Source organism: Lipophrys pholis (genome assembly GCF_963383615.2).
Source record: "Lipophrys pholis genome assembly, chromosome: 20".
In the NCBI taxonomy this organism is placed as follows: Eukaryota; Metazoa; Chordata; class Actinopteri; order Blenniiformes; family Blenniidae; genus Lipophrys; species Lipophrys pholis.
This window is the reverse complement of record NC_137648.1, coordinates 5,090,580-5,118,099: the sequence shown is the minus strand read 5'-3', so window position 1 is coordinate 5,118,099 and position 27,520 is coordinate 5,090,580. Positions and strand designations below refer to the sequence as shown.

General features: G+C 42.3%; 1 protein-coding gene across 3 annotated transcripts in view; it reads left to right on the top strand.

Moving 5' to 3' along the window:
• The window catches only part of arfgef1 (ADP-ribosylation factor guanine nucleotide-exchange factor 1 (brefeldin A-inhibited)), a 59,315-nt gene that overhangs the window by 23,955 nt on the left and 7,840 nt on the right, over positions 1 to 27,520 (top strand). The window contains exons 3-32 of one of the 3 annotated variants that reach the window (XM_080489442.1): positions 495 to 651; positions 1,092 to 1,238; positions 2,364 to 2,543; positions 3,213 to 3,266; positions 5,333 to 5,690; positions 6,244 to 6,384; positions 7,856 to 8,103; positions 8,408 to 8,541; positions 12,550 to 12,784; positions 13,460 to 13,559; positions 13,741 to 13,880; positions 13,967 to 14,075; positions 16,760 to 16,961; positions 17,050 to 17,161; positions 18,684 to 18,889; positions 18,971 to 19,055; positions 19,183 to 19,348; positions 19,691 to 19,842; positions 20,283 to 20,411; positions 20,517 to 20,675; positions 20,889 to 20,994; positions 21,177 to 21,267; positions 21,983 to 22,023; positions 22,175 to 22,344; positions 23,251 to 23,402; positions 25,137 to 25,309; positions 25,442 to 25,602; positions 26,037 to 26,167; positions 26,671 to 26,800; positions 26,923 to 27,058. In XM_080489442.1, coding sequence (XP_080345568.1) covers positions 495 to 651; positions 1,092 to 1,238; positions 2,364 to 2,543; positions 3,213 to 3,266; positions 5,333 to 5,690; positions 6,244 to 6,384; positions 7,856 to 8,103; positions 8,408 to 8,541; positions 12,550 to 12,784; positions 13,460 to 13,559; positions 13,741 to 13,880; positions 13,967 to 14,075; positions 16,760 to 16,961; positions 17,050 to 17,161; positions 18,684 to 18,889; positions 18,971 to 19,055; positions 19,183 to 19,348; positions 19,691 to 19,842; positions 20,283 to 20,411; positions 20,517 to 20,675; positions 20,889 to 20,994; positions 21,177 to 21,267; positions 21,983 to 22,023; positions 22,175 to 22,344; positions 23,251 to 23,402; positions 25,137 to 25,309; positions 25,442 to 25,602; positions 26,037 to 26,167; positions 26,671 to 26,800; positions 26,923 to 27,058 — 4,505 coding nt within the window. Of the gene's footprint in view, positions 1 to 494; positions 652 to 1,091; positions 1,239 to 2,363; positions 2,544 to 3,212; positions 3,267 to 5,332; positions 5,691 to 6,243; positions 6,385 to 7,855; positions 8,104 to 8,407; positions 8,542 to 12,549; positions 12,785 to 13,459; positions 13,560 to 13,740; positions 13,881 to 13,966; positions 14,076 to 16,759; positions 16,962 to 17,049; positions 17,162 to 18,683; positions 18,890 to 18,970; positions 19,056 to 19,182; positions 19,349 to 19,690; positions 19,843 to 20,282; positions 20,412 to 20,516; positions 20,676 to 20,888; positions 21,034 to 21,176; positions 21,268 to 21,982; positions 22,024 to 22,174; positions 22,345 to 23,250; positions 23,403 to 25,136; positions 25,310 to 25,441; positions 25,603 to 26,036; positions 26,168 to 26,670; positions 26,801 to 26,922; positions 27,059 to 27,520 lie in introns of all 3 variants that reach the window. The other 2 variants (XM_080489441.1, XM_080489443.1) reach the window with 2 other exon arrangements.

Below are 27,520 nucleotides of genomic sequence, written 5' to 3'. Positions count from 1 at the left end.
AAAGCGATGGTCCATATTTTATGTCCCCGGTCTTAAAAGATTCAGGAAAAAAATGGCTATATCGTTTGATTTCAGGTAGTCCAAGGCCAGGACATGCTTTGTCAGCATGAACACACGGCTGAGTCTGAGCCTGAATTACAAACCTCTGGCTTCCCGGGGAGAAGTCAAGTGAAAAATGTAAATCTGCCAGACTCCGCTATGTTAAATTCAGTGTAATAAAATTGTGTTGCTTTGCATTTCGTCCCCCCAAGGAACAGGATGCGTGGCAAGATGTTAGCAGCTTTAACATGTTTAACGTCTTGCATTGTAAACACACATTGCTCACACCCACTTCTTCCTGCCAGGATGTCGAGGGAAGTGTGAGTCCGTCGGGATGATTCTTAAACCTCGCTTCTCTTCTTTTGATTCCAGTTGACAGACCGGACCGCATGATCACAGTGTTTATCTCACAGTCTCTTATCTCTTTTTTTTGTTCCCTTCCTAAATTGTTCTAGTCCGCCCAGTGGGGACAGCAAATCGGGTTCCAGCACGTTACCGCCAATCAAATCAAAGACCAACTTTGTTGAAGCCGACAAGTACTTCTTGCCGTTTGAGCTGGCATGTCAGTCCAAATGTCCCCGCATCGTCATCACCTCGCTCGACTGTTTACAGGTCAGTGTCGGGACAAGTAAAACTGTGGACCCCTGAATGGTTTACAAGCATGCTTATTACATATTATAAGCGCCTTTGTCATAGAATTTATTTTAAAATGATAGGACTTTTTTAGCAAAAGTCCTGCAGATCACTGTAATTACTGTGCAAGTCTCTATTTCTCTACTTTCTGGTAGTTTTTGAATGTACCTGATAACATATCCATGTAGGAGGTATGTTTTTGCAAAGTACGCATCCTGGAGCTTGTCATTAGCAAGAGGATAGGAGTGTAACTGTTAAACTATTAAGCCAAATCCTGCTAAGAAGTTGCTTAAAAACATGTATATTTCTGTGCAGAAATCATCCCAACAGTAAAGACAACCAGGTTAGACTCCCATGCGCTGAAGGTTTTGTTTGTAAATGTTTGTTTACACGCGTTGTCGTCTGTATATGCCTTGCAGAAGCTGATAGCGTATGGCCACCTGACAGGCAGTGCCCCGGACAGCACGGCTCCGGGCAAGAAGCTCATTGACAGGATCATCGAGACCATCTGCGCTTGTTTCCAGGGTCCGCAGACTGATGAGGGCGTGCAGCTACAGATTATTAAGGTGTGCTGCTGCTCTCTGAAACATCAGCCCATTACACACATGCTGAGTCAATTCTCGGTTGAGTAATTAGCCTTCAGTTACAATCAGGCCCATTAATATTCGGCCGTTGGCACAACATGTACATCACCACAGGATGTTCAGGAAGTGGAAACTTTCAGATTTAGTTTGAAGGAATTTGCATCCAAATCAGGGATTACAATGCATCTTAAGCCCTATTTGCACGGGATTAGTATTCCCCAGGGACCAATGGTAACCACGTTGACAGATTGAGTTCCAAGTGCAGGCCCCTGGCATGGAGCCGGACGTGGGACCCACGCCGTGCCATCCTCTCCTGAGTGAGCACCCCGGCGTCCAATGGGAATCACCCAACCCGTGGCGGGGGAAGATGGCCAAGCGGGCTGGGGTTCAAAGACGGAGTTGCCTCGGGGCAGCGGGCACCCTCCGCCCGCGTCGGTCATGTGATTAAAAAACAAACAAACAACTGAAATAACCACCAATCACCAAGAAGCAGATTCACAAGACACTAGTATTATCACAGGACATCAGTGTTTGGCAATTTGCAGTGGAATCTTTACTTTACAAATTATAGACATAGCCCTTTCACATGGGATTATAATCACAGACATCCTGTGCAATTATTACAAATTACCAATGGTCCCTAGGGAATACTGATCCAGTGCGAATAGGGTGTCATTTCTTTTTGACCTACATCTTTTTGAATGGACAAACCATTCAAATAAAGTCTCATTAAGTGAATTAATGAGACTTTTGTTTTTTATATGAAAAACTAAACAAATATGGAAAATAAACAATTTCTTCAATAATGTCAGTATGATGATAATAATAGTAATAATAAATTATATTTGAAGGCGCCTTTCAGAACCCTCAACGTCACCTCACAAAATATAAAAACAACGTAAAATTATGTATTTATGATCGCACTTTGAATTACTGAGTTTGCACTCTGTAATCATAAGTACCCGTCTCATCTCCTCACTCCAAAAACTCATGTTTTAAACGTTTCTAAAGTAAAGCTTGTGTACATGCGAGTGAATATGTAACCTTTGGTGCAGAAGGTCAGTCTTTCGCTCTTTTGACACCCTCCTCCTTGACTTTTCCTGGCAGGCCCTGTTGACAGCGGTGACCTCTCAGCACATAGAGATTCATGAGGGCACCGTGCTGCAAGCCGTCCGCACGTGTTATAACATCTACCTGGCCAGCAAGAACCTCATTAACCAGACCACCGCCAAGGCCACGCTCACACAGATGCTCAACGTCATCTTTGCCCGCATGGAGAATCAAGCAGTATGTACAACCTTGTTGATATGTGGACAGACACAGAGGGCCGCTTGTCTGTGTCTGTCTTGCCTGTGAAACTATTTACATTGTTCAGGTGTTTGAGGATTCAGTTAAAAATTAGCCACAATGCTGTCGCAAATATTTTATTTTCTGCTATAAAGTCAGATCAATTACGATATACTGACTTTGACTTAAGTGGGAACTGCTTGATGGTTTTCTCAAACCACCTGATTTACATAAAGATACAGTATGTAAGATTACGTGATGCTACTCCTGTGCACTGGGTGGCAGTAGTGAGTCACTGGCAAGCGCGTTAAGGGCTTGTTGGATTTCTAGTACACCGATACAGAGCTGCTTTTTCTCTTCCTGGCCTAAATTAAAGTGACTCACTGCACCTTCATGTGGTACAAGGTAGTATTACAAGACTGACTAACAGCTTGTTAACTTTAGTAGATTTCCCCATCTAGATTATTTCTAAGTTCCTTTTGGCAAAAAAAAAAAGATTTGACATACTGTACTTTTAACTCTATTGTTTGCTTTGTGTCCAGAAGGACATTTTAGATGTTGCCTTCAGCAAATACAAAAGCTTGCTCTAATGTCATCTTTTTCTTTTTGAATGACACTTTTTCCCCCTCCTCCTCACCTGCTTCCCTCCCTTCCCTTTTGGACACATAGCTTACAAATCACAAGCTATCTTGGTCTCTGGCCTCCAGAAAGCGTGACCGCCAGGTAAAGCGCGCAGGACTGCGGTGACATGCCTGATCAGAACTCTTTAAACTCTTCTCTGTGTATCTGTGTTTGCGCATCGAGCTCGTTCCTCATCCATTCATGCACTCATCCGTTCTCTTCCTTTTGCTCCTACACTTGCACAGGAGCAGATATGTTGTGTACTTCTTCCACCGTGTGCTTGCTGTGGCTTCTGTTCACCTCTCGCTTTCCCCGCACCAGTTTACATTTGAGTTTCTGATCACAGCTGGGCGTGGTGAATGTTTTTATCGCAGGTCAGCCGCGCTCATCTCATCCCCGACAGCTCTCAGTTTTGTTTTGTTCCTCCAAAGGCCAAATATAGTTATTTCAGAACAATCAGGCTGGCGTCGAGTCAGACACCGACAAAGAAATCTAAGGCAGCAGTCAAGGGTAGAGATAGAGAGATGAGGCAGAGGCCTATTGTTTTGTTCTCACTGCCGCACAGGGAGATCCACTTTTTGTATTTGTGTGTAGCTGTGTGGTCCTGACTGCAGCTCAGCATGGTGCTCTCTCTCTCTCTCTCTCTCTCTCTCTCTCTCTCTCTCTCTGTCTCTGTCTCTGTCTCTGTCTCTGTCTCTTTCTCCCTCCCTCTCTCCCACAGCCTTCACTATCTGACTGAGGTGGCATTTAAATAATGAGCTTAGTTTGTTTGCGCTGCCTCGCTTGTCCCCTCCAGTGGAGGTGCGTTTGTCTGGCCCTGTTACCGTTACTCATATTCAATACTAATCATTTCATTCAGAGGGCTGCATCATTGAGTTCTTGTTGGTTACATTTAAATGTGACCCGAGCAGCAGTCTCATTTAATTAGAATTGAGCAGCAGTGGATGGAAGTGTGGGTCTTCAAATAGGCTTTAATAAAAGGGCTAAGTGCAGGTTTTGTTTTGCCTTCCGCAAACAGAATAGGCTTTTAGTGGAAAAATGTCATATAACACTGTATAATTGCATCTCGTGCCAAGGAATAGATATGAGACTACTTTCCTGAAAGAAATTACCATTGGTCATCAGTTTCTTTGCATTTTACTAATTTCCTTTTGTGATAGTCACAGCTGTGTTTTACAAAGCATATCTTGTGTTGTTAGAATTGCCATTTATCACCACTGTTTTGTAAATGTGTCACACTGTTTCATCTGTCCCCTCCAGCTACTCTGCCTTTTAGATTCCAGTCACTTCAACTCTAATTTGTTTTTTGTTGTAACCTTTAATTCTCAGCAAATCTACAAATGCACTTGGATACAAATGCATCTTGGGCTGTTGTTACTTTAGCTTGGTTGAGAGAATTTGCTCCGCTTGTAATTATTTGCTCTCCTCTTTGAAACTTGTGCTGGCGTTTGCTGTGACATAAGCAAGTGTCTAACAGTGCAGATAATTATTTTCCCTCGGCATCCACCAAATTATCGTCAATATTCGACCCCACAAACTAGATATTACCTTCTCTGGAAGATGCGATGTTGGAATTGACTCAGTATTTCAGAACCATGTGCGAATGTCTCTTGACCCACTTTTTACGGCCCCTGACCTGCCAAGCTAAAGCACAGAAAAACTTTCCAGCGTTTTCGATCAGAGGCAGTGTTAACACACGTCAGCCATGACACATCAGCCATCTTCCACTAAGAAATCCCTCCTGCCACCAGTGGATTGAAATACACCCGAGTTCACACGAGCCGGCATGAATTGATTCCACAGCCGTTTGTCTCATTGCTGGTTTTCAGACGCATGCTCTACTTCTCAGTGCGTGCATATTCATATACATCTCCATGAGGACGCACATCTGCTGTATGCTGATGCACTTACAGTCTTTAAGGGATAGTCAAACCTGAATTATGCCGTTTTCTGGGAGGTTGTAGACAGGATCATCAAAGCTTCTGATTGCTGAAGAGTCTGTTTACACCTTCTCAATATATCTCTATCTGTGTGTCTGTTTGTGTGTGTTGCATGTGGCTGTTCTCTCTGAATGCCTTTGCTCTCTATTGTTTTGCATGTCTGTGTTTCTCTGTGTGTGTGTGTGTGTGTGTGTGTGTGTGCGTGTGCGTGTAATGTCCTCGTCACAGTTGCAGGAAGCAAAACAGCAGGAGAGAGAGCGGCACCGGCAGCACTCTCCGGTCACCCAGCACACCGAGCCAGACTCCCCGCAGCTGCACACTAACATGCACCCGCAGGCCAAAGGGTTGCCCCAGGAGGCCAATGGGCCCGTCACCCCTCCCACCCCCAGCATCACCATCCCATCCACCCCATCCACGCCCTCCACGCCGGCCACAGAGCCCGGCAGCAGGTGTGTGTCCGGGGAGCAGGAGGAGCCGGGCGAGCAGGGGCCCCTCTACGAGAACCCCGACCCAGAAAACGGGTCGGATTTCTGCGTGGGTGAAAACGAACAGACTGAAGCAGACCAAGCCACCGCAGCAGCACAACGTAAGTATATTCACAGGAGAGAAGAAGAGGTGGCCATGACTGCATTATAATGCCAACACACCAGTCATTTTGACAAATATACAAAAATGATAGACTTAAGTAAAGAAATTGAATCACTTCTTGTGTGCATGATCCCTCGGGTCTATTTATCCTCTTGTCTGCTCAATTATTGGGGGATTAACTCCAACCCACCGGCCAGAGGTGACAGCTTCTCCACCACCAAACCAAACAACGCAAATAAATACCTTAAAAAATCAAAGTAAAGCAGAGCTTATCACCTCACACACACTAAATCCACACCCACACTCGCTCTGCACAGTGTTTACCTCACACCACCACTTCATTTTAAAAAGAAATGACATTGTTATTAAAAGCTTTTCCGCCGTCTACAGCTAGATATTTACTACTTTGTTTGCTTTTGAAAACTCCTTCAATGAGAGTAACAGCAAGTTGAACCAATGCATTTTAATGACATTGTAACTTCAAATGTTTTGGAACAGAAAACAAAACAAAAAAAAACCTGTCTTATTAAAGCTATACATGTGTGGTTTAGATGCGGCAGCTCAGCACCGTGCAGAGGCGGTTGAGGAGGAGGAAGAGGAGGAGGAAGAGGCTGACACCCCAAACTATGAGGAGAAAGCCCAGGAAATAGTCCAGAGCATTCTGCAGGAGGTGGTCAATACTGTCGCGGGAGGTGAGGCCATTTTTATTTTAATTTCATTTCATTGTGGTTTCGGATGGAGCAGTTTGTTTCCAGCATGTGGTGCTGGATATTTAAACATTCAGAAGATGCACTTTTCCACAAAGTTGGTAAGGTTTTAGAAAAACATTTCAGTTTGTTTTTTTTTTCCTATACTTGGGTTTTATTTAAATTTGATTGTGTGCGATGTCTGTGGTTGCATGAACTCGGAATGCTTATTTGTCTCCGACTTACACAAATGTTGAACTCATTGAGGAGTCACTCCCTGCAGCGTTCTCTGTAATTTGTCCTGGGCTGCACATTTCAGTTTGCTCACAGTTTCAGTTTGCTGAAGAAGAGATCTCAAAACGCTCATTTCCACGCTAAATACCTGTGCATATTTGCATCTGCTTGAGCCAGCCAACAATCTTTTAATACCTGGCTGACCCCTCCAGGTTTAGTGACCCAGCAGAATGTGGCTCAGTCAAAGAATCTCCCTATTATTTATTATTTTTTGCTCTGAATACTCACACAATCTTTTCTTGCGTGCATATTGGAAAGCAGCGAGGTGCACTTTACTTATTCTGCACATTGCATTCCACATGGCGTGTAGCGCATGCTCCTAGGCTGTTTTATAAACATTGTTGTTGGACGATGCTGTATGATTTCAGACTCCCTGATGTTGCTGACATAAAGAAGGCACAGCACTCGCTCTTTGTGTTAAGCAGCCACTATTTTTCTGTGGCAGCACAAAAAGAGTGTTATTCACTTGTGCACTAAAAAAGAACGGGCTTTTTTTTCCTCCCCCAAATGCACTTGTACCCTGTGGGCACTGATTTTGCTAAATAGACGTTAAAGGTTGGAAGTAAGACTGAGCAGAAATACAGTCTAGTATACTTTTATAACCTAAGACATCAATCTAATTTGATATGTTTTCAATATTCAATCTCAATAAAGCTGCATCAGAAAAAAAATTTTTCCTTAAATTTGGAATTCAGACAGTGTTTATTGCAATATTTTTGTGTGTTGTTCTTCATAATATCATAAGTCCTGGGATTCAAATTATGAGAATGCATCATGATCAATGTTTTTCTTCTTTTTTTTTTTTTTTTTTTTAAATCAACTGGTCTACATCTATGTGTACATGAACTTAATCATGAGCAATGAAAGAGGTCATGCTTGATCTTGTAGCATAGTTCCAAATAACTGCAGCTTCATGATGAACAATTGCTTTCGTCAGCTGCGTTGGTCTTTTTTACTGTCATTTTTGAAGCATCTTCAAAAAGTTATGAAAAGAAAAGAGCTGGTATGAAAGAGAAAATGATTGCTTTTTAAAAATGTAGCGAGTAAAAGTAGTGATTCTCTCCCAAAAGCACAAAAACCTGAAAAATCAACTGAAGTACAGCTGTGAAGTACAGATTTACTTGCCGCCCGTAGAAAGCAGTGACCTGTCCGTCACCTCCTCGCTGCTCCATCCTCACTACAGGCCACTGCCTGGACCCAGCAAACCTCTGCTCTGACACCAAGGAGTCGGGCGGCGAGGGCGAGCAGGTCGAGTCGGAGCCGGCCGAAGCGGTGACAGAGGGCACACAGAGCTCCCTGGAGGATGAGGGCAACCTGGGGAGTGATGGCGAGCACGTCCACGCCAACGGCATTCCCGGCACACCTATTTCTGCCAGCTTCACTCCCTCGCTGCCTGATGACAGGCTGTCGGTCTCATCCAACGACACTCAGGTGAGGCGTGGACCAGAGCTGCAAATGTCTCCTCTTCTGCATAACATATTCGTTTTGTATCCAAAGGGTTCACTATTTGTATTGTGGGATTTCACTTTGGTCTTAAATATATTCAATTGAACTCTTTGATGTGGAAAAACATAATCACCTCTCTAAAAGTCTCATATGATCATCGATTCTCTGACTGTTTATGACCTCTTTATTATGTTTGAATGCACTCAATGGCACACACGCCTTATAATCAACAGTGGTGTGAAATGACACGAAATGCATGTTTTTACTTGGCTTGTTTTTGTTTCTGCAGGAATCCGGAGCAGCACCGGGTCAGCCGCCGGCTGCTAAATTCTCCCACATCCTCCAGAAAGATGCCTTTCTTGTTTTTCGCTCACTCTGCAAGCTGTCGATGAAGCCACTGTCAGATGGGCCACCAGATCCAAAGTAAGATTTGCATCCCTATTGATTTCTTTGTTGTTAAAATACAGTTTTTGTCTTGATATGCTTATTCTAAGACATCCCTGTTGTACAGTAAAAATGAAGGGAATGTTGCAGAGGACAATCACAACCGCAGGCGCATCTAAAATTAGAGCGTCGTCAAAAAAGTTTCGTTTTTTGGTTTTTTGAGAGTCAACTGAAAGGGTTGAACACATTTTTCTGTTTTTAATTGTGTTAATTACAGCATTTTGTTAAGAGAAAGAGGGTACCAAACAAAAAACCATCTAATCTCATAATACAGAGTTTTTTTTATTTTTCAGAACAACAAAGCATAAAATAATTACATTTATAAAATTCTGGAAAGTTTTCTGTTATTTGTCATACAATTAAAAATAACTGACAAAACAATTAACTGTATGCACCACTTGGGTTCGGCGTCTGTTACTCTCCTGTGTTTGTGTATGAAGAACAAACATGCGTCTTCTCCATCTTTCGGCTGATGATGTGCCTCCATCTCACCCTGCTTCCTCTACTTTTAAACCAACCATCTTCATGTGCTCATTCATTACACCATTTTTCTTCCTCTTTTCCTCCTGCCGGGCAGCTCCATTTCCCCTATCCTTTGTCTTCTCATCAGCACATGTCCAAACTTACTCAGCTTGGCCTCTTCAGCTTTATCTCTGAACTGCTCGAGCCCGGCCGTCCCTCTGATCCGTTCATTTTTAATCCTCTCCATCCGTTCACTCAAATATAAATTTCAGCAACTTCTCCTTTAGACATTGCCACTATCAAACCATACAACATAGCAGGTGTGCCTTCTGTCTTCTAAGCCTTCCTTTCAATGCTTGCTGTTGTCCTTCAGCCACTCCATCCTGCCTCTTCACCTGTTTTGTTGTTCTGTCCATTGATCCTGGTGTTTGACCTCAGGCACTTGAACGCCTCTCCTCTGGTCCACCAGCTTCCTGCTTATTCACACACATGTATTCTGTCTGGTCTATTAATGACCTTCATTCCCGTTCGCTCCACTGCAGACCTCCACCTCTCTGGGCTCTTTAAGAATATACCTGAGTCATGTTTTAAAAGGAGAGTTCACTCCAGATCACGGTGGTGTTTTCTTGGTGATAAAGGAGACAATGAGGCCTCACTCTGCTTTTTGTGAATCACTTAGTGATTTTATGAGCCACAGAATCACCCCACCCCCCCACCTCTTTTTTCTTTTATTGTAGCTTCCCTCTTTGTAAGAGAGCCAGAAAAGGAGAACTAATCAGATTTTCTTCTTTCATTTGATATATATCTTCTGACCACGCTCTGGTTCATCCAAACGGAGGCATCTGATTGGCTTGTCCTGGTATCTGGTGAAACGGGATTTCCTGTGTCTGCTTCCTGTCAGTTCAGTGTCGGCTGTGGCAGCTGTGATATTTGATGTTTTTAAACTCATCTTTGGCCCATTTATAATGCGATCTTTCTTCTTTTTGTAGCTTTTGTAATGAGCGAGTTCAATGGAGGTGTTTGCGTGTGTTGTGTGTGTGATGAAGGCCACGTCAATTACCCCGGCACTGATGTGTCATGTCAGTGTCAGACAATAAACCTTTTTAACAAGGCTCTCCTGCCTGATGTTTCACTCTCTGGCATACTCGCACAACTCAGCGTGCACACTAAACCGTCATGTTCAAATGCTCACTCTGCAACAGAATTAAAGCGTTTTCCTCATTTTCTTTTACATCAGTATTGTCTCATTGCGTTTCCTCAGTGATTGTACAATAGTAGTATATAATATTTCGTGATATTTCTTTGCTTTCTGGTAGTTTTAGAATTTTTCAAATATCATAAACGGTCTCCGAGTTACAGTTATACAAAGTACACATGCCAAACCCTGTCAGCAATGATGGGAAGGGAACAGAAAGGTTAAAGACATCCATATTTCCCTGCAAACGTTTTGTTTTCTGTTGTCCCACATAAATCCTACTTTGTCTGCTTGCCAGAGATGGAACACAATGCAGACGAGCAGCCAAACTCGGCATATAAAGTAGCTGAAAAGTATGAATTTTCAAATCTGTTTTTCTCTGCCCTGCTGCTGCAGAGAAACATTTGGGACAAGTCGAGGCTCCACGGGCTGAGGCACTTTGAGTTAGTCGCCGAAGCATTTCTTTGAAGGCTGGTGGAGATTTTAAGGCTCCCAATACAGAGATCTCTTCTCACTGTGTGTTTCCTCTGGGTGTAGCTCAGCTTGAAGAACATTATAATTTCAGTCATTCATATTGCTGATTGTATTGTGCAAATGAAATGGTAATCTTCATAAAATAGAAGGGGCTGTTTGAGGAGTTCTTGAGCAGATTGCTGTGGAAGAAAATCAAAACCCTTGAGTTGTTTCACGCAGCATTCGGGCTCGTTCTAAAGAGTCAGGCTCCACACTTCAATACGAGTGCTGAAGACATGAATATACACAGAGACAGTCTTTTCATTCCTAATCTTTTAGTTTCAGCATAATCATCTTATTTGGTGTGAAATAATTATGATTAAAGTCCTATTGTGTATCTGCTTCTTGTCTTAAATACAGTTGAAATGTCACCTCTTCTGAACGCCTTCATTAGTCCTGACGATCCTGAAATCTATACCGTGGAAACCTAGTTCTTGTGTTTTCACTCCTATTTCTGTTTTATATCGTTGACATTCATGGTCATGCATGAGCGATTAAGCTCACCCCATTTGTTTTAGATATGCACAAGTTTGGATACTTACATTTGGATGCTTGATTAAATGGAGTGCAGTATTCAATTCAAGTACTGTACTAATATTTAAAAAAAAAATTGCATCTCTCAAGATATTTCATTTGCTGACACTAACAATTGAAAGTACGCTGTGTTCTTCTAACACATGGCATTGACACACCACTAAAACTCCCAGAAACATAAACACACTGCCCAAACAATCGACTTCTGGGATGTTGCCCCCAGGTGTGGTGCAATAGTCAATAAATGAAGTGAAATGAACGCTTTCAACTTGAGATATTTCACGTTTTAAATGGCCAAGCTTAATACTACCACTGTGTGGGAACCTTCTGTCTGGCCCCGTCTTCTCTGTACAACTTGACACAGATTTAGTCAAAAATACACCTGCTGTGGAGTAAAGAACCAAGCGGCAACAGTCGGTTATCCATGCCTTCAATAATTAATATACAGTCAGACCACCAGTTGGCACAATCCCAGTGCGTAATATGTAGTCAGCTTTGCTTTTGTTGCTGTTTATCCTAAAATATAATCTCCACCCAGCTGACATTGCTCCTCCTTCGCTGTCTGTCACTTCCTTTGAAAAATAAGAATTGTAGCGTGTAATTTTTCATTTTGTTTAAAATAAGAAAAGAGTTGCTCATGTGCCAATGCTTTTTGAGTGTAAACATTGTCGCAGAACTGTTTGTTTGAGGTTGTGAAATGGTTGAGAAACTCATGTGTGCTGTAAAAACAACCGTTGAAAACATGTTGCATTGTATGCTGCTGTCTTGGGGAAAAAAAACAAAAACCTTGGCGTCCTCAAAGTTGTCTCAAAGTTTAAACTTAATGCAGAGTTATTAAAATGAGATCAGAAATTTGTCAAATTAAATTTGACTTAAATGTTCCTTTTATCACGTATTTAACTTAGTATTGATCTATATGCGCTCTTAATTTTATTTTTTTAACTTCTAGAAACTAGTCTCACTCGACTTCTTTGCGGCGACCTTTAGAAAAAGGCATTGAAACTTCAGTAAATGGCAACTGTGGTCAAGTTAAGAGGTGACCTTTAGGCAAGTCAGACTTATTTATGGAGTGCATTTCATACACAGGGCAACGGAGTGTGCTCAACGACAATAGAACTGCACAGGCATTAACACAACAAAGTGTAGGAAAATAATAAAAAAGGTATAAATAAAACCAGCATTAAAAGTGTTTTAAAAGATCTCAATAAGATTTGAGACGTTGGTAGTCCTTTATTACACACAGATTTTTCTGTTCTCATAACTTTTCTCTGTGCCTCCTTCAGGTCCCACGAGCTGCGATCCAAGGTCTTGTCCCTCCAGCTGCTGCTGTCAATCCTACAGAACGCAGGGCCCATCTTCAAGACCAACGAGATGTTCATCAACGCCATCAAGCAGTACCTATGCGTCGCCCTGTCCAAGAACGGCGTCTCCTCTGTGCCTGAGGTCTTTGACCTCTCGCTCTCCATTTTCCTCACGCTGCTCTCCCACTTCAAGACGCACCTCAAGATGCAAATCGAGGTATTTCCTTTCTCTCGGAAACCTTCAAATATTCAAGACTTGCTGTATAAAGCAACTTTTCCTTTAATAAGATATGCTGGGAAAGCCTAAACAAGTTGGCTGGAAACAGTAGCTATATTTATCTCTATATATTTGCACTCCTCTTGTTGATTGTAGATGTTGCAGAGAAAGTCTCTCACACCTTCTCTGACATCTGATGGTCTGTCAGGGAAACAGGAAATTAAGTGAGATGAAGCTGAACGCAAGTGAGAACAAGAAGAATAGTTGTGACGTATCATTGCACCAGCTCCTAAAAAAGAAAATGTTATTTGTGTGTTTCTGGCACTTATTTTCACAACAGAAGTGGCTGTCAACATCAATCCGTTTCTCTTCTAAGCACCGCATAGTGTAATCTCTGATGCTGACACTATTTGTCAGTGTAGCAGGCAGCTGACACAAATGATAAATGGGATTTTTCTCGCAGAGTGCTGTGAGAACCTCAGTCGAGCCGCGTCCATTTACCTACAGTTTGTCGTTCTGTCTGAGGTGGTTCAAACCTTTTAGCGCTCGGCTTCCCACTCCTATGTTTGTTGTCGACTCAGCGTATCTCATGAGGGCTTCTGTTGATGTTCACGTTACGCAGGTAGTTCCTGGTGTTTGTGTTTCCTGCTGTTTACACGTGAACTTTCTGCACAGGTGTTTTTCAAAGAGATTTTCCTGTATATCCTTGAAACCTCCACAAGTTCCTATGACCACAAGTGGATGGTCATTAAGACCCTCACCAGAATATGTGCAGGTCTGTTTCTCTATTTTCAATTTAGATTAGTAGTGTCTCTTCACATTTGTGGTAAAATTACAACAATGTATTTGATACTTGTAATTATCCCTTGAACTTAAGATTTCTATCTGACTGCATGGAAGAGATGTGCACTGTTTGTGTTTTATATTTCCGCTGACCCTCAGTCTGCCTGTTCCAGATGCCCAGAGTGTTGTGGACATCTACGTGAACTATGATTGTGACTTGAATGCTGCTAACATATTTGAGCGGTTGGTCAACGACCTCTCTAAAATTGCACAGGGTCGTGCAGGACATGAGCTCGGCACAACACCCCTGCAGGTAACTTAGTTTCACATTCATTCAGTCATTGATTCATTCATTCATTTGCATGTATTGAATTCTGCATTGGAACAACCTTTTTCCAGGAGCTGACTCTGAGAAAGAAAGGCCTTGAATGTCTCGTGTCCATCCTGAAGTGTATGGTCGAGTGGAGTAAAGACCAATACGTCAACCCCAATTCTCAGACCAGCCTAGGTGAGCCACTGATGCAATTTGTTAACCTGTCTGACAGTCCGCATACCTGATCTGAATACAAAATCCTAAATAAGGACCTTTCCCATCATTCAAAGTCTCCACAGTAAGAAAATGGTGGATCCCTAGACGTGTCATTGCCAGAATTAATGATTGTCCCACCGAGCAAGCCATGTGTGATTGTCCATGTTCTGGAAGTTCATTGATGGCCAACATTCGACAATTCCCTAATCCGTAATTTGGATGTGCTTTGACCAATACTGTCGACAGAAGACATTAGTGTTAACAGTTTTAAGATAAATGTCCTCTGACAGCCGGAAATACTTAAGAATATTCAGTCAGGCCATCATTTAAGCACGCTTTCATGCCCAGCGTTCACTTGACAGACGACATACAGCAAAGCTGATGTGCACTGTTAGAATCAGTTGAGCAAACATACTAGGCTATAATTTGTGATATCATTTGATTTGTGAGTCATGTTTTGGTCTTCAAGGTATTGAGCTTGATCGTGTCCTGGATGTCCACTGACGTTTAGAGTTTGCTTACAGAAGATGTCTGGCCTGTCTTGATTTGAGATATTCATTGATGGGAAACATCAGCCAAGGAATGTCCGCAGCTTGGCATCATTTGGACATGAGTGGACGTCCAGGAAAAGACATTTCGATTAGTCATAATAGGAATAGCCAGTGACAGTCAGAGTTGAAGCTCATTTATGTTACGTGTATGCTCGAAAATAAATTGGCAGTTTCAAATGTTATCATTTCTGACATTAACTTCTACATGTGCTTTACGTTGCAATTTAACAAGTATTCTAATCATTGCTGCTTCAAATCAAAATTTCAAGTGAAGTGATGGGATGGGAACATTCTTCTGATTATCTCTCCTTTTCTAAAATGTATTGGATCTTTATTTACAGTTTAAATGGAAATTATACTTACTACAACTGCTTATGTCTCTGCTGTTCTATGCTTTTTTTTGCTCTTTCCCCCCATATAAGATCTCTTTTGTTGCTTTCTCTGTCGTCTGTGTGTGAAACAGTCAAGGTTATAAGTAATCTTTCCTTTATCGGGCAGGTTTTGGCAGCAGTTAATCATTGGGGTTAACCAGGTTTTGTGATAAAGCTCGTCTCCACTGCAGTCAGTTGTACGACTGACGGCTGCCATACATCAGCGCAGCTGCTGCTTTAAGATGGAAAGTGTGCATCCATCAGCTTGGCACTAGCCAGAGGAGGCAGCGAGATAACACCCAGGGGCCAGGTAGAGGAGCTAATCCAGGAGGTTTAGTCCTAAAAGGAGCGATACCTCAGGCCCAACTGGGATGAAGCCCCCCATCTAAAACACACAGAGCACATCCTGTGTGTGAGGCTGTCCCCCGGGCCTTCTCCGTTCAGCGGGGTTTTTGTTGTTTGCCGAAGGAGGAGCTCAAACTGAGGAGAAGGGCAACTTTGTGAAAGGTCTAGAAAGAGTTCCCTCAATGCCCCTGGAACTACCCACAAACCAGCCTCAGGCTAAGCTGTCAAGGCTAACCAGCAGAGGCAGCTGTGTTCACTCACTGGGAAGTAATTTTGCCAAAACTCATAACAACTGATTAGCAGTCCAGCAGCAGCTTGGAGCTTCCCATTTCTATTCTGAATGTTATATTTTCACCGCTGGCTGCCGGAGATTTCGGATGACGACTTTTCTCTCACCATCATATTGACGAGCAGCTGATAATTTGTGGCTACAAAGCATTAAATTGTTTTTTGTTTCGCACCATTCAATTCTTGCTTATTGTGTTATTTTCTTCCCTGTCTGTGGATGACTTCGAAGCACGAGCAGGTAATGGTAAAGAATATGGAGTGTTGACTTAGATGGTGCTGTGTTAATGTAAATTGCTTGTTTAAAACCTGTTGTGTCCATAGCTTTAGGCAGTTTTGCACTAGTGTTGCATTATACAACTTGTGTTTGTAGGGTTTCGTGTTACACACTCACCCCCATTGTTGGCAACCATGTTTGGATTGGCTTGAACTAATGAAAGAAGGTTTGCATTTCTAAACTAAATGGAATGAAATGGGTAAAATTCCTTATTTATCTTAACAGAAATGTTATAAACTGATCGTCACTCACCTGTCCTGCATCTCTACTTCTCCTTTTTAAGTCAGACAGTGGGAAGTTCATTACCAGCTCACATTACTGTGACACAGTCCTGAATGTTTTAAAGAGTTTCCAGTGGGTAATTAGATGCCGGGCTGCAGCACAGGGTTACAAGGTGGATTCATTCGAGCACCAGTGGCAGATCCCAAAGTTCCCCTGAGTAGTCTCGCCAAACGTTTTCGTTTTTCACTTCCTGGAGCATTCGAGATAACCCACATTTAATATTACCACCCTGCCTTGCCTTTACTTATTACATCTGTGTGAATAAGTGCCTGGCATTAATTCAGCTGCATCATGTATGCACGTGACAAATGGCAAAATTCTTCTGAAGGCGTCTTTTATTCAGTTACTGAAATTCATCTCACACTGCACTGGCTTAACGCTCATTGTTCAAGCCCCCGGGTTAAAGTTGTTGCTGAGTTTCAGTTAAACCCCTCACATACATGACGGTTTCAAGGGGGTGTCTTCTTGCAGTAGCAAATGAATACAAGGTTAAACCCCCCTCATCTAACTACCCTTCTTGGTTGCCTTATCTTTTCTTCTCTCCTTCCTTAGGCCAAGAGAAACCATCAGAGCAGGAGAGCACAGAGACCAAGGCGCCGGAGACCATAAACCGCTACGGGAGTATTAACTCTCTGGACTCCACAGCTTCATCAGGCATCGGAAGCTACAGCACACAGATGTCAGGCACTGACAACCCGGAGCAATTTGAAGTCCTGAAACAGCAGAAAGAGATCATCGAGCAGGGCATCGACCTGTAAGCTTTGCTGGAAACCAATCCGTTCATCCTCTGATTATGACAGTGTCTACACATTGTTTTTCTTTCATATGCCGTTTATCTACAGGTTCAACAAGAAACCAAAGAGAGGAATCCAGTACCTTCAAGAGCAAGGCATGCTGGGTACAACCCCAGAGGACCTCGCTCAGTTCTTGCACCAGGAGGAGAGGCTTGATTCGGTTAGATATTGTTCTGTTGTTCTTCTGTTTCACACTGTCACAGGAGATGCTGCACAGCTCGAACCACGACACTAATTCTGTTACAGACTGACTGCACGTTGATGTGAAAGCACACAAACTACAGATTTGGTCTCAGATCAGGTGTCATGATCACAGAATTATTCTAAAACTGCATCAGATTAAAGTAAAATGACACAACGATATCTGTGCAACTGTTGGGGCCTTTACACCAGCAACAAGGAAGGTTATAGCAAGGAATAAACATCTTCATTAATCCATCAATTTTTATGCTGAAATTCAACATTTTACATTCTGGACTCAATCCTAAATGATAACTGTAAATCATTTGTTCTAAAGGTTCACAATGTTTTTTTTTGCATTATAAGACATTATCATTAACAGCTGTTGAATCCATAAGCTATAAAATAATACATTTTCTCCTTGCTAGATGAGATGTATTTTGATATAATCTGGTAGTATCACAAATGTTACACTTGGAATAGATTCTGCTTAAGAAAATGCACATTTTAATAAAATCTGTTGTCTTTATTATGATTTCCTCTCAAGATCACAAGGAGAAACAATATTCTGGGACAAACATCCATATTCTACCTGCTGCTGCATGAATCTGTTCAGCCCAGTTCACACCGTTAAAACCACTTAGTTAGGTTTGTAGAAATTAATATTTAATGTTCTCTAGGTTTTCTATTCAAAGGCAGCCTAATAAATTGTATATAAATAAATTCAGATCCAGATTGGAAGGACTCCTTCTGCCTCGACTCTAAATCCAAAGTAAATAAGTCACTCACATCTGTCACAATTATTAGTTTTTAGATATCATGCTCAGCAAGAAATTCACAAATAACCTAAAGGCCAATCCTCGTTGCCAAATCTGCACACTTCCTCATTCATTATTACAATTCAGATATATACGCCACCAAAAGCAGCACATTTATCTCAAGGCACTTTTACAGGGAAAAACCCAATTATTATAAGCATCAGCAATAATGGAAAGAAAAAAATCTCTTACTAAGAAGTCTACAGAACTGGGCTCAGAGGCCACACCATGATGACATATTTGTCTACCGAGCATTAAAACAGCGACCCAACCACTCTAACCTCGAGTCCTACACGCAGCGAAAGTGTTGACTAATGAGGAGCACACTCTGCCTTGATTTGGAGCCTCTGGGGTGTTTCTGCATGGCGGTAATCAGCATTTAAGAGTGTTCATAACATCTGGTTAGAAACAAGGGCCCTTAGCTGCAGTGGCCCCATAGAAGTGAAGAGCAGAGTGGATAAATGTGCAACAGTAACACGTAGTTATCTAATCCACACTGAGTGGATGGTGCTGCTTTAGAGAGAGGAAACCGTCGCACGATCGTAAGAAGCCAGACGAGTACTGCCTCCCTTTGGAAATATTGGCTGAAGACGAGCTGGCAGCCATGCTTGTAGTGAGAAGAGTTCAGAACGTCTTTTTCTGTTTCGTACCTAACTGTGTTGGGATTGACCTCTGTCTCCTCAGACTCAAGTGGGAGAATTCCTCGGGGATAATGACCGATTTAATAAAGAGGTGATGTACGCCTATGTGGATCAGATGGACTTCCAGGGCAAAGACTTTGTATCTGCGCTGAGGATATTCCTGGAGGGCTTCCGGCTCCCTGGAGAGGCCCAGAAGATTGATCGGCTCATGGAGAAATTTGCTGCAAGATATCTCGAATGCAATCAGGGGTGAGATCTCCGGATGAATGTCCTAACTTGATTTTCTGTGGCCCGCCAACAAGTGGCACTAATCTGCCTTCACTTTTTCAGGCAAACCCTCTTTGCCAGCGCTGACACTGCGTACGTCCTCGCCTACTCCATCATTATGCTGACAACAGACCTTCATAGTCCACAGGTGAGCACTCAGTCTGTCGGGGATGTGTTCAGACTGCATCTGAGTCCCTCCAGCATCAGTAGAACATGAATCAAAGAGGTTCCATAAGCATCTTTCTGACCTGCTTGCTTGCTTGTAACCTGCACAGGTGAAGAATAAAATGACAAAGGAGCAATATATCAAAATGAACCGCGGCATCAATGACAGTAAGGACTTGCCCGAGGAATACCTCTCGGCCATCTACGACGAGATTGCAGGAAAGAAGATTGCCATGAAGGAGACAAAAGAGCTCACCATGAAATCAAACAAGCAAAGTGAGTGTTTATACCACAAGAAGTCTTGGGATGTAATGAATGCTCACATTGGCTATACTATCAAGTGCCATTTACTTCATATCTTTGTTGCTGTGAAGGATTTGGAGACCTGCAGCTATTTGCTGTCAATGAAAAGCCACTTATAACTTAAGGAGGCATGACGAGTCGTATTGTCACAGAAATTTTTATTTTTTTTTCTTTGGCACCTTGCAGCACTTGTTAAACGAGAAGCAGGAGTGTTTGTCATTACCGGAGTGTTTTTAGTTTGCTGACAAAAGCTCGTGATGAGATGTTTTTTTGTCTTTCTGTATCCGTGACTCTTCAGTGTTGATTCTCTCATAGGTGTGGCCAGTGAGAAGCAGAGGCGTCTGCTTTACAACGTGGAAATGGAGCAGATGGCCAAGACGGCCAAAGCTCTGATGGAGGCCGTCAGCCACGTTCAGGCTCCCTTCACTAGCGCCACACATCTTGAGCACGTCAGGCCCATGTTTAAGGTACAAAAAACAACCCAGCAGAGGTATATCTTTAGGGGGAGGGGGGGGGGATTGCAGTCGTAGTAGATCCTGTATTGTTGGGTTTTAATACTTAGAAGCTAAAATATGGCTTGTTAGGTTTCCAGGAAGAACTGATGTTGTTTTGGGGGCACAGGTTGGTCATACTAAATACTGCTTCTTTCTCTCTTCGTTCAATTTGCATTTTGTTAAGTGATAAAAAATAAATATTAACACTTCCATTTTTAAAGTTTTCTTACTTTGCATATTTTATTCACTTTTGCCTGAAACCTTTTTCACAGTATTATTCAAATTAGTATCTTGTATTTTTCCCTACATTTATGGCCTTGACTTGCTTCACTTGTTATACACACACACACACACACACACACACACACACACACACACACACTGACTGCATCGTGCCTGTTGTTCTTCCTCAGCTGGCCTGGACACCGTTCTTGGCTGCCTTCAGCGTGGGTCTTCAGGACTGTGACGACACTGAAGTGGCCTCGCTGTGCCTTGAAGGAATCCGCTACGCCATCAGAATAGCATGCATCTTCTGCATACAGGTACTGCAGTCTCAAACGGGAGAGACGTTTCTGTCTGTGTGTGTGTGTGTCTCTTCCTTGGTTGAGTTCTGAACCAGGGTCTTTTTTGTGTCTTTGTGTTAACAGTTGGAGAGAGATGCGTATGTGCAGGCCTTGGCAAGATTCACCCTGCTGACAGCCAGCTCTGGGATTGCAGAAATGAAGCAGAAGAACATTGACACCATTAAGACCCTTATCACTGTGGCCCACACGGATGGCAACTACCTGGGCAACTCCTGGCATGAGGTCTGCTCTTCTCATTCCAGTTAAAACTGATTTTTACTCTTGTCATTTCTGTACAGGAGTCTTGTTTTTTCTTACCCAATGTCTTACCTTTCTTTCATCATTTTACTAATTTGCTCTTTTAACCCATCTTTCCCATTTCTCCACAGTCTTTTCCATTTCCCCTGCAGCCATCACTGTTTCTATTAAATATGCCACTCTTGTGTTTTTCCCCAGATCATGAAGTGCATCAGTCAGTTGGAGCTGGCTCAGCTGATTGGCACAGGGGTGAAGGCACGCTACATCTCAGGGACGGTGCGGGGAAAAGAGGGCTTCATTGCAAGTACGAAGGAGCAGAGCAACGACGAGTACTTGGGTCTAGGTCAGCGGGAATGTCCATATTAATCCTTCCCTCCCTCTCTTATCTTTTCCACTTGAGCTGTGGTTATAATACATCGGTCAAAAGATATATATTTTCCAACAGTAAATAGTTTTGTTGAGACGTCACGGTTCTTTCTTCTGTAGTTGGAGGGACGGTGGATCGTAAGCAGATCGCCAGCATTCAGGAGTCCATCGGCGAGACCAGCTCTCAGAGTGTGGTGGTGGCTGTGGACAGGTACTCTATCTTTAAACTACTATCTTTAAAGCAGAGTTTTTCAAACTGTAGGAGGACAAGCCTCCTTCTCCCAGCAGATCTTTCCCATCATAAGAAATTTGTCAGTCAAGTTTTTATTCCAGAAAACTTTTTAAAAAAAATGCGTAAATAAATAAAACATTTCCAGTCATTGCACCAAAAATAGTTTACAACACTTTACAAGCACTCCACAATCTAACCTCTATGTAACAAGGCATTTTGTATAAATATCTGTCAATATCTAACTCGTAAAGTTTCCCTGCAGTAGCACAGATGCATTTTTATATTTTATGTACAATTAATTCAGTTAAAAAATGTATTTCTTGATAAAATAATCAATTAATTCTACCCTCCAAATATTTGTGATCACAATAATTATTTGGATAGTACTGTGCATACTATTTAGTCGCCTTTTTGTAGTCTGAACCTGTTGAATAAGTCACGCTGTGAAAAGGCCCAGATCCTCACATTTATCCTGTTTCTGCCCTCTTTTGAAGCTCAGTGGCGCCCCCCAGGGGAGCTCCGCCAACACACTTTGAAATCCTCCGCATTAAACCGAATAAAAAGTGTTCATATTCATTATTCAGTTGCTGGGTTCATTTCTCCACATACACAAGTCACAATTATTTTTCTTTCATGCTCAAATGCTTCAAATGATTACTTCTCTCCATCTTCATCCTGCACTTTTCCTCTCCAGGATATTCACTGGTTCCACCAGGCTGGACGGTAACGCAATAGGTGAGTCTGGCTGATGCAGCCACACTCTGGTTTTATCTTTCCACCAAGGACGGGTACAGTCGAGCTATTTTTCGATTGAAGTGACTCACCCTGTTTGTAAGAAAAACAACTTTCTTCACTCATTTGCCAACATGTTGTGCCCATTTGTCAGTCGATTTCGTACGCTGGCTGTGTGCTGTGTCCATGGATGAGCTGGCCTCGCCCACGCACCCACGTATGTTCAGCCTGCAGAAAATAGTGGAGATCTCCTACTACAACATGGGCCGCATCAGGCTGCAGTGGTCCAGGATCTGGGAAGTGATTGGAGACCACTTCAACAAGGTAAAAGATGCACATTTTCACAATGTAAATGTGTTTATTTTGTAGAAGTGCAATATATTTAGTTTGCATATTTTTGCATAAATTGTTGGGTTTTTTTTTTTCAAATTGGTTTGATATTATCATTAACACAGAAAAACCTGACATATGTTTTTCAATATAAACCAACTTAAACTAGAGTTGATGAAAACGTGTGTTTTTGCTAAATAGCTGGTGTTAATTAATGATAACTTGGATGGCAGCAGCTCTTTTTTTTTTTTTTTTTTTATAATTCCCCTTCTGGGAAGAAACAACTTGAGCCGTACAAGATTGTTTTCCTTCTCCACCTTCTGTTTTACAGTATGATTTCAGTCACTATAAAAACACAACTTATTGCCAAATAGACAGTTTGGTATTCAAGGACACATCTATTGCCAAGCTTGTTCTCACTGAGCAGCTGCAAGCTGGGTTTGGAGTGTGTGAGAAGTCCTCTGAGAAGTTATTTTTCGTGGAAAGTTTCTTTCAAGAGACATTCTTTACCTCCTGGAGGATGAACTGTTTCTCCACGGCACTGAGACGTTTGTTTTTGTTGTTGTTATTCTGAGATATCCTTGAATTTCAGACAAAGACAAAGGCAAGAGTCCAAAACCAGAACAGTAACGAGTGCCACAATTAGAGAAATATTGTACATAGTGAGATGTTTTTCCTTTCTTTTATTGCAAATATCTTTATATGTGAGCAAAGAGTTTTACTTTGAGAAATTCGTTGTACTGTACAGATGTGAAATGTTGCTACCAATAGTCTTTCAATTTGAAATTATAATAATATAGGAGGAAGTCAGAGGGATGCACAATGACGTTAGTGTTGTTCACACTTTTGCCCCGTAACGAGAATGTTTTCAGTGTTTACAGGTTGCATTTGTCTTCATAGGTTGGCTGCAATTCCAATGAAGATGTGGCCATTTTTGCCGTGGACTCCCTCAGACAGCTGTCCATGAAGTTTCTGGAGAAGGGGGAGTTGGCCAACTTCAGGTTTCAGAAAGACTTTCTGAGGCCGTTTGAGCACATCATGAAAAAGAACAGGTAAAGAAACGGCAACATTCTGTCTGTGAGCGAGCGCTCGCACTGCTGCGTCCATGTAAATCCGTCCCGGGCAATGCAAAGACATGTTATGCATTGTAGTCGTGAGTGGTTACTATTTCTGGGCTGCGTCTCACACACTGACTGAAGTTACACTCCCGATCCTCGCTTTAACTTCTGTAGCAGCTCTGTGCCTCGTCTCTCTCGCTCTCTCTCCCCCTCAGCAGCGAGTGAGCATATTGTTTGCTTTTTCACTCAGAGACAAGCAGCAAGCCAACATTCAGCTGACCCACTTCAGTCTCTTTGCGTTACCTGTTCAGTGGATTCACATGAAAAGCCCTTCCTTCTATCTTTCTTTTTTTTTATTTTATTATTATTATTATTTTTTGTTTTGTTTGCTCCAGATCTGTCCTGAAATAGAATTGAAACAGCTCTTGTTTGTAAATGAGACAGATTCTTATAAACACTGCGATGGAGTGTGACACCTCAAAAAGGCAAGCTGTTTCGCTGCAGCACACTTTTCATTGATAGGAACTGGGAGTAGCAGTGTAAGTCTGAATCCACCCACAGATTGAACAGGCTGAGAGGAGATGGCAAGCGGCCATGTAAACCCTGCAGCGCTCTGTGTCCATTAGGCTCACTCACTGCCTTCCCCCGTGCTGGTGTGTGTGTAATGGTAAGTGGAAGTGGAGGGTTTGTTTTTTTTCCTCATTCATAACTACAGAGCAATTAGGAATGCTCTTTACTATGGCAACAGTCCCTGTTAAAAAAAAAGAGAAAGAAAGAAACCATTCATGCCGACAGAAGCCGGAGCCAAAAAAATCACTCTGCCTCAAAAAAGGGCATGAGGGTGTTATCCAGAGTATTAAAGGATAATTGACATCAATAAAGAGATTCATTTTCCTCTCTTTAATGCAGGGGTGTCAAACAGGAGGCTTGTGGGCCAAAACCAGCGTGCAACCGGCTCCAGTCTGGCCAAGACAAGTGAATTATAAACATTTCAATGAAAACATTGATATTTTTACCAAATTTCTTAAGACTAGTGGACACCTTACAATACTGAGACCAAGCATAGATATCGGTGATGCTGCCATGAAAACTAGCATTAGCCTCAAAGCCATGCTGTCAGGGTGAGTTTGTAAAAACACCCATGATGCAACAGCTGCAGGAGAAATTTTTGGCGCATTTCACTTTATTTAGCACCAGAATGTTTAAAAAATTTAATTAAATTGGCTTTATGATGAGATTGGAGTCATGTTCCACAGTATTAGTTTGGTTTTGGAAACAAATAGACATTTTCATCACGTATAATCGGAGTCACAACAAAGAAAAACTTTACATTTAAATGTTATTGTTTTACTCGTCTGGTCCACTCAAGATAAAATTAGACTGTAGATGGCCCCTGAACTAAAATATGTTTGATAACCCTGCTTTAATGGATTAACTGTTTTGCTGACTACTTATCTCCACACACATCGTATCTTTAACCTTATAATAGCTGGAATTATATTCAAGGCGCCTGATTTAATGCAGCCGCCTCCATGTGAATGGGTGAAAGTGATTAACAATGTAAAGTGCTTTGATACTGCTCAAGCGTTTGAAAGGGCAATTTTTGAATCCTCTCAGTATCACAAATTATTCTTTCATCTTCTTCTCTCCTTCCGAGGACATGAGCCGCCACCCGGATGTTCCCTCTATTTCTTCCTCCTCACTTCTAACTCCATGTCCCCTCTCCAGGTCTCCCACCATCAGAGACATGGTCGTGCGCTGTATAGCCCAGATGGTAAACTCGCAGGCTGCCAACATCCGATCCGGCTGGAAGAACATCTTCTCCGTCTTCCACCTGGCCGCCTCCGACCAGGACGAGAGCATCGTGGAGCTGGCCTTCCAGACCACGGGCCATATCGTCAGTGAGTCCAACAAACACAGCACTTCTTGATTTATATTGTTCACCAGTCACTTCATTGATTACTCTTGGAATGTTGTCTCACGCTTGCCGTCTTCTGCCCTCCTTTGTTGTTGTCCCTCTGTCTGTCCCCCAGCGAATGTATTTGAAAAGCACTTTGCAGCCACAATCGACTCCTTCCAGGACGCCGTTAAGTGTCTATCAGAGTTTGCCTGCAACGCCTCTTTCCCAGACACCAGCATGGAAGCCATCCGCCTCATCCGACACTGCGCCAAATACGTCTCGGAGAGGCCACAGGTCAATATCAACCCAATAACCTATTGGCCAACCTAATTCTGTACTGTGAGATCTAACCATTTTCATTGATTATGAGGAAATTATTAAATACAAAATGCTCACAATTTTCGATTATGTAAAATCTAATTTCTGTCGATGAGTTTTGATGTTGTAGTTTGTTGCGTTTACATTGCAACCTGGAAAATACAGAATAAAAGACATTGTATTGTTCCTCCTGCCTTTAATAGCATTACATGCGATTTAATGCCATGTACCTTATGAACATGTGCTGCAATGCCCTTTTCTTATCCCTCACATTAAAACAAGGCAGAGAGCTTAGTGCCTGTCATGGGCACAAGCTGCATGTATGGGAATGTGCATTTGTGTGGGAGGGTTAATTCTCTCCCGTGGCAGAGATCGTACGCTGGTGATCACGGCTCTTGTTTCGCTGGCAGGCCTTCAAAGACTACACCAGTGACGATATGAATGTAGCGCCTGAGGACCGAGTGTGGGTGCGGGGGTGGTTCCCCATCTTATTCGAGCTCTCCTGCATCATCAACAGGTGTAAATTGGATGTCAGGACCAGGTAGGCGGGCTTCACCTTTAGCTTTCCATTTCAGCGCTCGGTGTCACCATTAAAGATGAAGAATCTATTCATATTCTCTCTCATTGAAAATTTTATGATAAAGAGAAGATCTATGCAGTGCTGTTGAAACATTCAGGGTGCTTTCACACCTGTGAGTGCAGAACGATGTATAAACATTGTAGGTGGTTAGGGTTCCCATTGATGACTACAAGACGTACGCCATGTCTACGTGTGCTTCTGACTTAACGAAAGAAGCTCTGAAGAGACGTTGGGAATAGTTAACAGTTGAGTCATGTGTCCTATTGTCAGACATTTCTCCAGAACTTTAAACACACAAAGTTCCTGTGATGGTTATTCGTTTTTCCTGTGGTCACATTCAGGCTCGGTGACAAAGTCTGAGAGCATCTTTAATCTTGGAAAGTTTTATCTTTTGAGATAGTAAAGACTCTTGTTCCTGAAAATATATGTCGGACACGCCATTGAGAAGTGTTTGCATCTTTCAGGGGGCTGACGGTAATGTTCGAAGTGATGAAAACCTACGGGCACACCTTTGAAAAACACTGGTGGCAGGACCTGTTCAGAATCGTCTTCAGGATCTTTGACAACATGAAGCTGCCGGAGCAGCAGACTGAAGTATGTGAGAATTGTTGTTACCGTCTGCAGCCTCAGAATTCAATCTCTGATCTTCCTCTGTCGAGTTGTTTTGTTTGCTTGTTGGTGCAATTGTTCTCACTGAGGCTGTGTCGCGCCCTCAGAAAGCAGAGTGGATGACCACCACCTGCAACCATGCACTTTACGCCATCTGCGACGTGTTCACCCAATACTTTGAGTCTCTCAACGCCGTCCTGTTGGATGACATCCTGGCTCAGCTCTACTGGTGTGTGCAGCAAGGTGAGCGTGAAGCCAAAGACTTCCCTGACACTTACCTGGCACCACATTAAAATCAAATATTACACCAGGATTAAATGCACTACTGAGTGGAAATACATCTATACTTAATAAAAGATGAAAAACTATATGAATGAAATACACCATATGAGATTAAATCAATTGAAATTGGTGTATGAATGTGATCAACGATGTAAAACGCTTTGAGATAACTCAAGCAGTTGAAAAGCGCTATATAAGTGAAATCCATTTGCCATTTACACTTTTGCCAATATGGACAGACTAAATGAATGGAAATGAACACAGATTTACCTTTTATAATAAAGAAATATGTACCAATATATAATCGTTTTAAACATTTCTCACCATATACAGGTAGAAACCAAAAAACATGTATATTATAAAGACTAAACGCAGTAAATAGCATCAACATATTTACAGTATGTCTAAAAAAGAACAGAGTTA